Raw genomic sequence first — 12321 nt, 5'->3', positions numbered from 1 at the left:
TATATATATATATATATATATATATATATGATCACCTCTTTTACCAAATGTGTAAATTAACAATTTACATTGTTTTATGCTTTTAACTAAAATATTCAATTATTGATTTTTCAAAAATTACATAAATAATCAAATATTGATGTAATTTATATTTTTTATTTATTTATTTATATTTAAAAATATATTTTCTTTATATTTCACTAGTAAAAAGTATGCTAGCTTTGTCTTTATATGGACTACACAATTTTTTGTCAGTATTAATTATGTGTTTGAACATTTTAGACAGTAAATATATATCTTACTAATTAATTATTAATTAATAAAGTTGATAAATATTTGTATTATGTTGTGTGATGTGGTAAAATGAAATATTGCAGTTAAGACAGAAAAGGTTAAAATGTGCAAGGACACATAGAGGGATTATATTTGCTGGTTAAGCAGCAAGTGTCGAGAGAAATGCGTGAATGAAGGTTACGAAAGTGGTCATTGTAAGTTCTAACGGATATTTCGACCCTTCCTGCATTTGCGTAAAGCCTTGTCCATTTCCAAACGAATAACTCATATGTTCTTTTATTGGGCCTACATTTTGGTGACTTGTTCTCTTATCTTTTAATATTTTCAAAAATTTCCAATAAATCTTACTTTCATGCTACCTACCGTGAAAACAAACCTCCCTATTTCTTTTGAAACCCTACATGGATATCAAAAGTTCTCTCCATAATATATAGTACGATTTTCTTTTTTTAATTGGTTCATGCCAACATATATACAATTAAAGTGCATTTAATCAAACTTTTCAATTGTAATAACATGGAATCAAATTCTACATATAATAAAAGATTTTAAATTTTTGTAAAAAAAAAAAAAAAAAGACTGAAATCTATAATAAAAATTGTAATAAGATGAAAGTTCGAATTAAACACTTGATTCAGATATATAACAAAGTCAATAATTAGAGTATTTTTATTTTTTTGTCAATATGAAATAGTGTGTCGATAAGAAAATAAGATATTTTTATAATCAATTAAATAACAGTTAGCATATAATTTAATTGCAGTTTTAGTTTCTCTATTATTATTAATTCACGGAGTTGGTTCTTCTATTTTAAAAGTCGACAGTTTTGATTCTTTCTCCAGATTTTTTAACTAAAAAAACGATAATTTGACATATTTGTAATATACAATTTTATAATGTAGAATCATCTAGAATAATTAATTATTCATGTGTCATTAATTAGATTAAAAACATGAAAAATTACTGAAGTTGAAATATAAGTTTTTATGACGTTTTATGCCAATTTTATGGGTATTAATCATATCATATATCACGTTATTTAAATAATCTTACACATATTTTTTAGTTAAAAAATCACATGGATGGACCAAAATTGTTGATTTTCAAAAATAGAAGACCAATTTCGTGAATCAATAAAAATAGAAGAAATAAAACTGCAATTAAACCTTCAAATAATATGCCAAGTGAAGATTGAGCTGCCATAAAATATATTGGCTTAAATGACTCGGCTATTATGTATTTTCTTCTGTGTTAAACGAATAATATACTTTTACATTATTAACTAAGATATTAATTTTTATAAATCGTAAAACTTTTTTTATTTATATCTAATCAAATAATATTATGGTATCATTTTCTTAGATTAATTAGTTTTTAAAATATTTTCAATAAAAAAAAATTTATACCATTGATATATATAAATTAAATCTATTAAATAATTATTATTATAAAATATTCTTGTAAATTCTATTTTTTTTTAATGGTGCTGTTATTATCATGTAACAAACTTTTATCAACGACACTTTTGGAATATGCTGATATTTTTATGAGATTTAAAATAATAATTGTATTTAATTATCTTTTTAATGAGTATAAAGTTAATTATTTTTATTTATAATAAAAATACGAGTAGCATGTCATAAAAAACTTGTTTTAGAAATAAATAAATAAATAAATAACATTTATAATTATAAATAAGGTGAAGAGGTTGAAAAGCATGAGAATGGAGTGTGGCATGAAAGAAGCACGCAATGGAATGGCCCACTCACTCCAATAGATGAGGTAAGAAAACAATGGAGAAGAAGGTGGATTACCAACCTCCTCAAATTCTTCCCATTACTTTAATGTTATTTTTTCTTCTAGTGCTTCTAGAAACAACAAAAAACTAAGGTCGGAAGGTGAGGCTTACCAACCATGTTCGTAGAAATTGACATGGCCGGCCCAAAATAACATAACTGTGTTGGATGCGATGCGAGGTTGGTTGGAGCTTGAAAAAGACTGTTATATTTTTTTAAGAAATACTACTTACTAATAACAATATTATGTTATAATAAAACATCATTAAATCCTTAGTTTAGGGGTTTGATAGTTCAAAAAATGGTTTAAGTTGAGTTAAATGAGTTGAAGAATTTAAATGACTAATATAGAAATGTGGTTATCTTTAAGGCCTAATTCAATAGTTAAGTGTCCATATTGTTGTGATGAATATCTTAATCTATATTAAAACTCAAAATTTGATAGTTGTGTGTGTGAGAGGCACACAATATACAAATTTAATGAAAGGGAGAATACTAGTAACATAATAATTAATATAGTAGTACTCTCTTATATTTAAAAAAAAAAATGGCAATTTAATATTTAATGTATTATAATCTCTAATTTAAACTTAAATATTAAATTAGTCAACGTATTTATTTTAAATGAGAATTAAAATCCCCCAAAAAAATGAAACCACTAGATATATAATCAAATGAGAAATGGATATCCATATACAATAGTAGCTATCAAAGGTGTAAGAAATCAAAGGTAAAAATAAAAAGAGTGAAGCCAGACAGACAGTTTAGCCAACCAATTTCACAATGTAAAGTCCTTAGTCGTAGTTGTTTTTAGTTAGTCAATTGTTAGTTATTTTGTTATAACTTAATAGTTAGTTATGCTAGTTACAACCAATTGTTAGTTTATCACATGTACATCAAATGTTTGTATATAAAATGGTAAGACACAACAATTCGATGTAACTTTTTTTTTTTAAAATTAATAAAAATGTATATTAAATATTTTTCTTGTTTAGATTTGTAATATGGTATTAGAACCTCTGATTTGAGCATTTTTTTTTTTCTGCTTTGCTTTCTTTTCTTTTCTCAATGGTGAGAAATAACAACAATAGAGATCAAGAAAGTTTTGATCCTTTACAAAATAATGAGTTCTTATTATATTCACTCAAGTGAACGCCGCTTTCTGTTATTATGTGCCAATTCTTGTTGGAAACAATTACCATAGAAGGGGGAATACCATAACAAAAGCCATCTATACAATATAATAAAGCAAAGATGATAATTTGACAAATTTGACACGTGTCAGCTAAACAGAGTGTTATAAGATATCAAGTTTCTATTAATAGAAATAATATTTCTTTTCTTTATAATAAAATTAAACTTATGTTTCTATTAATAGAAATAATATATCTTTTCTTCATATTAAAATTAAACTTATGTTACACGACTTTGTACATGCGTCAGTTGAAAAGTTATGGCCAATTAAAAAAATAAAAGAATGAAAATAAAAAAGAATGAATTGAAAATAAGGTACACGTTTCAACCGTTGAAAAGAATTTAGTAGCCAGTTAAAAAAAAAAAAAAGAATAACAGCAAAATACAGTCAATTACACCACGACTTGACAGTTTTTTGAATTATTTGCTTCAAATTAATTTAATTAAAAAATTATTTTATTTTACGTTAATCTACGAATTCTTTTAATTCCTTCAGACTTTCTTTCTTAATTCTCGTACTCCTTTAACTGTCTCTCTTCGGTACTCTCTCATTTTTTGCGTCTCTCTTGTAAATATCATTCATATTGTTTGTGTATATACAGTTTTTGCTTCAATTTCTCCATCAGAGTTTGTTGCTTCAATTTCTCCAAGAAATGAGTAAACAAAACTTTTATGCAATGAAAATAGTATTGAGATTAATATTCGTGATCTATTATTTCTCGATTTGATATTAATATTCCTGGTGAAACTATGTATTTGTCCGTGTTGCGTCTAACAACTTTCTGGAGTATATGTTCACACGAATTACTAATGTTAAAAAATTGTAAATGTGTATATATATATTTCTATCCTATTATATAACATTTGCGTTAATAACTCCAATTTTAAATTCACTCATAAATAGTCAACAAATTGTACATTTGTGTATTTATATTTCTATTCTCTTATACAAGATTTCTCTTAATAACTCACATTTTAAATTCTCTCATAAATAGTTCATGCCCGTCCTAATAATTTTGATTCTAAGTTGTGGTGTTGGGACACAGTTATATTAATTAAATAATAATAATTTATTTAAATAAATATAAATTTTATTTAGACTTCTTAGCCATGAATTCAATTAAATTTTTAGAACATTGAAGAGAACAATAATAATTTATTTAAGAAAATATAAATTTTATGTAGGAATTAAAGAAACAATTCATTTCATCGATTCATTGAAAGTAATGGTTTTTCAAACTTCAAATACTATTTTATCAAATTTAAAAACTACTATATTACTAACATGCAAATTCAAAGATAAAAGATACTCATAGTTTTTATGTGTATTGTAATTTTTTGTTTGTAACGGGAAAATTATTTTTCTTTAGTATTTTGTGAGTAGTACTAAAATGAAATATATTTTGCCACTTGATACAGCAAAATTTATATGAATTCTTAAATGTCATGTATTTCATATAAATAACGTAGGTTGAATAATAAAAATAAAAATTCATTATTAAGTAACTTACTCATCTTTACATTTACTAATTTACTTATTTTATATAACTAAATATCCATTATTTTTAAAATTCTTATTTCATCTAATCTAATTATTTAAGTTTTTTTAATAATTATTGTTTTTATTTGTTTAAAATTGAAAGTATTTTTTTATAATAAGTTTTTTAGAAAGAAAAAAGATTATTTGTAAAATTAAAGAGTAAGGTATCATCATTTGAGTCAGATTAAAGAGTTGGGTTAGAGTCATACTTTTCATCAATAACATTGAGCGTATAATATAAGAAAGTAGTTTTTAAGTTAAGTTATAACTAAATTTTTTTTAATTTTTTTATTCTAAATTTTTTTAAGTCAATTTATTTTTTTAATATCAATAAAATTTATGCAATTTGATATATATATATATATATAAATTAATTAATATAATAATTTATTTATTAAAATCGTTGTTTCCATACGACGCACGAATTACATACTAGTACTAATAAATGACAAGTTTGAATTTCTTAATGGATCTTTGTTTATGCCTCACAAATTTGATCATGCACACACAAGAACAAGATGAGATGCAACAATCATATATTTTCTTGGATCATAAATTGTGTATCTTCATCAATTACGCAACGTTTAACATTCAAGGATAATAATACATTTATATAAAATAAGTAATTATATGTATATAAAAATTAAAAAATAATAATAATTTGAATAGAATAATGAGTTTGAAGGTAAATGCCTAAGTTTCAAGTATTAACACTTCCAACCTCATTTTTCGAGTTTAAAATTTTGAGAAAAATTGATATTTATGTTCAACCAAAGTATATTTTTTCATCAAAAATTGAGATAGATTTGAATCCACAAATGTAGATTGTCATTATCATTACATCCCTGTCTCAATTCGAATGAAATTATCTATCTATTTATTATTTTTAATATGTGCTATATTAATTTTAAAAACTTAATTTTATCAAGGTAAAAATAAGTTGATATGATATTTGCCTAGTTGTCTATACTACCCTTAAAACAATCAATATTTGTACTCCTAATTCATTTTTCATAGCTAGTAGGTGAAACAAATTAAAGAAAGGCACGCTAGTATAGATATAAACAGTGTTTGATCTCAAGAATGGATGGTAGGGGGTGTTACTCACCAAAGCTGAATTGACAAGAGTGAGTGGAGTAAGTTAAAAAATCTTCTAGAATATATATTTATAAAAGAAATATTATATAAAGTACTAGTATAAAGCAATAAACAAGTAGTTATAAAGAAAGTGGAAAGGTGGAAGACCATATACGCATTAAAAGTTGAGAAAACGAATCATTATTAAGTTTTTTGGGGTGTACCCATAAAAATGTTTGGTAGACATTGCCTGTTTTAAACTACATGGATTAATGAACCACGTGGATGTAGGTAAAAAGCAATTGCTCTAGTAGGTCTTGCAGTTTTTATTTTCAAAATATAAATAGAATAAAATATTATATTTTATAATAAAAATATAAACAAATATTAATAATTTTTTTTGTTTAATTATAATATCTCTAAAGTATATTTTATTAATTAATAACATTTTTTTCCTACAACCAAATTTATATAATTAGCCATAGAATAATTTTGAAATAGACTTAATTATTTTTAGATTTACATAAATTAAATTTGATCCACTATATTGTGTTTTTCTTTTAGTTTTATAATAAAAATTACAAATATTAAATATAAAAAATATTTTAAATTTAAATCTATATTCTAATATATCAAATATTTTTACAAATTTAAATTGTATTTATATAAATATACATAACTTTATCAACTTTTGCCTATAATTTATTTCATAGGGGTACTATACAAACATAGACCATTTTATCCTAATGTAGTGTGGTCTAATCTTAAGCTGTCGTCATACCCAACTAATTCCATGAGGGTAGTTGCTAAACTAACTTACAAATTTACAATAGTCACCACAATAATGCACTTGGATCAATAAGAAAATAAAGAAAGATGTGAAAGAAAAGGAGAAAAACTTCTATCTTATAGAGTAATTCTTATATAATTACAATTATAAATTCAAATTATTTATAATATATATATATATATATAGCATTTAAATTTTTTGATAATAATAATAAATTATTTTTCCTCTACTCTATAATTTTCTGTTTATGTAAACTTAAATAATTTAAATTTATAATTACAAACAAATTTAATTGAATTAAAAAATAATTATATTTCTAAGAATGGGATTTACTGTAAGAATGTTATATTTTGACAGCCATGCATGCATGATGACGATGTTTGTTTCATAGTTGAATTTTAAGAAATAATTTTGTAAGATAAAATAGAGATTTTCCTTTTGCGATGATTGAATAAATTAATTTTGAATAAAAATAATTAATTTTTTTGTCAAAAAGATTTTGAATACGATTTTCTTTAATGATATGTATCGATTATATATGATAGTATATATAATTCCTTATATATAATGTATTAAATGGTAAAAATTAATAAGGGTTGGGTTGGTTTAATAATGTAAATATTGTTGTATTTAGAATTTGATTGTTGAGTCGATTTGCTACATAGCAAACCAACTACTCGATGATATCTTTAAATTAGACCGTAATTTGTTCACAACCGAGGGAATAGCCTCCATCCCAATTGGCATATTGTGGTTAAGGACAAAGGTGTACGTGGTTGGCCTTAATGAGGTTTACAAGAAGAAAAAATCTATAGAAGATGAAGAGAGACCATTCCACGTTTTAAGATTAAGGTAGTGAAAAAAGTATGTGAGTTATGTAATTAATTTTTTTAATCTACTGAGAATAATTATTCTCATTCTCTCTTAAAAATAGTTATTATCAAGAGAAAATGAAAATAAAAAATAATTAAGATAAGATAAGATTACACATAACGTTAAATGTATATAACAAGTCTATCCAGCCTATATATATCAAATAAATTAAAATGAAGGAATTAATTTACGCGTATTTTTTTCATCTAAAAAGGTTTGTAATGTACCTTTAATTAATAACTAATTATTTTTGGTATTCCAAATGGGATAAAGTTTAATTGCCATATATGACAACACATTCGTGTGTGGAAGACGTGTATATATAAATTTGTAAATTCAAAATTTTTATATATAGAAAAACCTTATTAGTCATTTAAAATAAGCGGGCAGAGATGTTGAGAATTTATTAGCCTCTTTATGAATAAAAAGTGTTATTATTGAAATGCTATATTTATTTATAAATTAAAAATGACAATTTCAAAGTGAAGAGACGTAACTATTAAAAAAAAATATTTTAAGAAAAACTATTTTACAAGTGAATAATTTATTGTAAAAAAAATAGAATAGTTAATTAGAATTTAATAGTTTTATTTGTATTGAATAATAAATTTAGTTTCCTTTAAATAAGAAAGAATTTATTAAGATGACATAAAGAATGAAAATGCAAATAGAAAGAAAAGGAAATATAAAGTAGAGCTAGCTACCTACCCAAAAGAAAGCAAGCACAAACTTAATTGTAACCACTCGTCTTTTGTGACCAAGTCGGTCAATCTGTGTTGAGTGTTGAGAGAGAAAAAGAAGGTCTTCCGAGTCAATTGCAACCTTTCCCTCTCTCTCTCCCATTTATATTCTCTTCTTCTCTCTCTCTTTCCACTTTTCATTCACCATGGGTAGATCTCCCTGTTGTGAGAAAGATCACACCAACAAAGGTGCTTGGTCTAAAGAAGAAGACGACCGTCTCACTAACTACATCAATATTCATGGTGAAGGTTGCTGGAGATCTCTTCCCAAAGCAGCTGGTAATTCTTCATTCTTCATTCTCATTCTTCATTTCCCACAATTTCATTTCATTCTTTCCTACAACACAACACAGGTTTGCTTCGATGTGGCAAAAGCTGCAGACTTAGATGGATTAATTACCTTAGACCTGATCTCAAGAGAGGTAATTTCACTCCCCAAGAAGATGAACTCATCATTAGCCTCCACACTTTCCTTGGTAACAAGTATGTTTCCTTTTCAATTTCTTTCTTTTCCTTCATTCTTTCTTTTTTTAAATCAATTTTTTTTTTAATTTATTTTATCATTAATATTTTCAGATGGTCTCAAATTGCTGCGAGATTGCCTGGAAGAACGGACAATGAAATTAAGAACTACTGGAACACGCACATCAAGCGTAAACTATTCACACGCGGAATTGATCCTTCCACACATAAACCACTCAACGGTGGCTCCGCCGCAGTGGTAGCTTCTTCTCAACCTGAATTGCCTGTGGTCCCCACAAGCAACGAGAGCAGTAGTAGCAGCAGCAAGAAGAAGAAGAATAACAACAAAAGCGAGTTTGAGTTATTTAGTAATAATAATATGAACAGAGAAAAAGTGGTTGTAACTGATTCGGGTTGTGTTGAAGAATCAGTGTCAAATAGTAGCAGTGGAGTAACCATAGAAGAAATAGCTCCATATCCACCTCACATAAATTTGGAACTTTCGTTGGCTCCACCTTCTCAACAACAACAAATTTCATTGTATTCGTGGCAAGGAGGTGTGTGTCTTTGTCGACATGCTTTAGGGTTACACGGTAATAATCACCAATTACCTTGTAGCTGTAAAAAACCAATTACTCATCCACATGGAACTCCTTCTGCTACTATTCAACAACCTGCGCCAACCGGCAATGATGTTTTTAAATTTTTCGGAGCCGGGAATTTTAAGTTTTGATTGGAAATTCTAGGAACTAATTAGCCTTTTTTTTTTGTTGTATTTCAGTTGTTTAACGTTGTGACTATTACTTTTAAGTTACCAATGTTAACGACCAAGAACAGTTTAGTTGTAGTAGATCCAATTTCGAACTATATTTTTGGTGTTTTTTTTTTTCCGTCAAAAATTTATTTTAATTATTTGTTATATACTATGTTCGTTCGTTGACTGTTGAACAGTAGTCTTAACTATAAGTTTGGGTACTTCTTTTATATCACTCTTATTTGCTGCGTCTTGATTTTAATGTGTTTCGTGTTTTAAACATGAAAATAAACTAAATTCAATTTTTTACAAATATCATATAGTAAAAGTACTATTTGAGTTGTTGATGTTGAACGGTTATTTTATTTTTTTTAATTATGATTTTATATTTTAAAACTTCAATAAAACTCGGAACCATTTACTTGTAAAATTAATATGAAAACTCTTGTGAATTGTTTATTGACTAGTGGCCATGTGTTCAACTATCTGAGTAGGAAAAGGCTCCTTTTGTGCTAATAAACTATTTTTAGTTTATTTTTAAATCTTTTGAGAGATAAAAGGTAGTATTTTTTATAACAATACTTACAAGATAAAAGGATATTGTTTGACACACAAACTAAAAAAAAACAGCAACAACAAGACAATACGTCTTATTCTATTCTCTTTTGATTTCAGAAAGTGAAAACATAGATGGCACAATATTCTCTCCCTCTCCCCAACCCTTTCTTTTTCTTATGAATTGTGTTTTAATTTTAAGTAATACTTTCGATAAGTTATAATATTTCAGTTAGTTCTTTTATCATACGAACTAGCTATATATAACATAACATGAACGTAGTAAATAGTTATATTAAATAATTTTATATTCTGAGTAGTAATTAATAAAGGGAATTTATCTAAAAATATAAGATTTAGCAAATAAATATATTACTCCATATGAAGTTTATCATGGATTCGAGTTTCTTTTACTCCATGTTTCTTTTAAGGCATATATTTGGTCAACCTATAGAAAAAAATTGTTATCTCAACCCTTTAAATATTGAATACCATAACTAAATTATCAATATAAAATTTATTTAATATTATTCAATTAATTTATGTATAATAGTATGTTCGTATTCATGGTAAAAGTATAATAAAAATATTGAATAGTATATTGGGTTCGTTTGTTTAAAAAAATTAAATGTTTTAGAATATTTTATCTTTTATTATAATATTAAAAATAAAACTCAAATAACAAAGTAATTTAAATAATTTATTTTAAAAAATAATTTTAAATATTTGATCCATTTTGTATAACTATTTTTAGATAATAGAAGAGTGTTAATTTTATAGCAAGTATCCATGTAGACGAATAATTAATTTGAAGTCTTCATAATTAGTAGAATTGAATTAGAAGGTCAAAGAAAGACTGAATAAAAACATATACAAAAAGAATTATAAAATAAGCGGAGTTTGAATTTGATTTTGAAGTTTTCCAACCATCTAGAAACGAAATTATTAAGCGGAGTGTATGTTTATAATTTGACTGTATTATATAACTCAAATAGTATAAAGACGGATTTTGCGTGGAAAAGATTTAGAAGTTCAACTCTTTATAACATTTTTTATGGCAAAAGTTTATATATTAGAACCAAACCAAAATATTACGAGTATAAGGAGTATTCACAACACATAAAAATATAAGAAAAAAACAATTAGGAAACACACATCGAACCAAATATTTTAATTTTAATTGTTATGCTGTTTAATTAAAATCAGACTCATTAATGCGTGAATGTCTTATTGATTGAAATCTAAATTAAATTATTTATAATAAATTTTATATATATAGTTGTATAAGTTAATTATAATAGAATTTTATATATTTTTTATATAAAAAAGAATTATATATATAGTGTATGAATATAAGTGTAATTGAGTTGTTTATGTGATATGGATTGCAGATTATTTAAATGTTGATTTGAAACTTAATTATTAGTTTATTGTGTTAGTTAAACTTTGTTCTAGATACATATATGTACCTAATCTGAATTATCGTTATCCATTCTTGTAATAATAATAAATGAATGAGAGAATGCATGTGGGCCACGTCATGTGATTGGACAGAATATATGTTTAGGCTTAGCAACTACCCACGATTTCAGAAGAAAAAAAAAGAAAAAAGAAAAAAGGTTGGGATGGATGGAAGGTGTGTGATTGAAGAGCAAGGAGTCGTGTTTGGTGAGAAGTGGGGCCAGACATGTTGGAAGGATGAATGGATGGTGCGGTCGAAGAAGACAGAAGACGTTAAGAAAGAGGAACTCGTGAATCTATAAAACATCAACATTGAAACATGAGCGAGCAGAGAAGGGTTAGGTAGGTAAATAGTGTACACGTCATTCGTTACACCCACCCTCTGTCTTTTCTCATTAATTCCTCACTTCTCTTATCTGCTTTCGCTATCCTTCTCTATTTTTATTTTTCTTCCATATTTAAATATAATTTATTAACTTGCTAAATTTTAACATATATTTATCTATCATTAAATATCTAATGTATATAAAATAAGACCAGAAACAGTATACATATAATTCCACAGTTTTTAAAAATGATCATTAAAATTGAGGAATTGAAACAAAAATTGTATCCACTAGACATTTTCCTATAATTAAATAGAAAATATAAATAATGGTAGACGACAAGTATATACAAAATCAAACAAATAATTCTAACATGGCAAAATACCAAGAATGGCTTATATTTAAAGACATACATAGTAATAACAAATTTTAATGTGATAATATTTTATATTGAAGAAA

The 12321-nt window shown here is 25.4% G+C and overlaps 1 protein-coding gene across 1 annotated transcript; it reads left to right on the top strand.

The window, feature by feature from the left end:
- The first annotated feature begins 8284 nt into the window (after positions 1–8284).
- LOC101493758 (myb-related protein 308-like) lies at positions 8285–9633 on the top strand. The gene is made up of 3 exons (XM_004503806.4): positions 8285–8583; positions 8658–8787; positions 8881–9633. Exons 1-3 carry the CDS (start codon positions 8451–8453, stop codon positions 9497–9499), a joined length of 882 nt encoding a protein of 293 aa, XP_004503863.1. The 5' UTR covers positions 8285–8450; the 3' UTR covers positions 9500–9633.
- Positions 9634–12321: the final 2688 nt, after the last annotated feature.

This window comes from Cicer arietinum, chromosome 6 (assembly GCF_000331145.2).
Source record: "Cicer arietinum cultivar CDC Frontier isolate Library 1 chromosome 6, Cicar.CDCFrontier_v2.0, whole genome shotgun sequence".
Classification (NCBI taxonomy): domain Eukaryota; kingdom Viridiplantae; phylum Streptophyta; class Magnoliopsida; order Fabales; family Fabaceae; genus Cicer; species Cicer arietinum.
The sequence above is the reverse complement of the archived record's forward strand: the minus strand, read 5'-3'. Positions and strand labels throughout refer to the sequence as shown.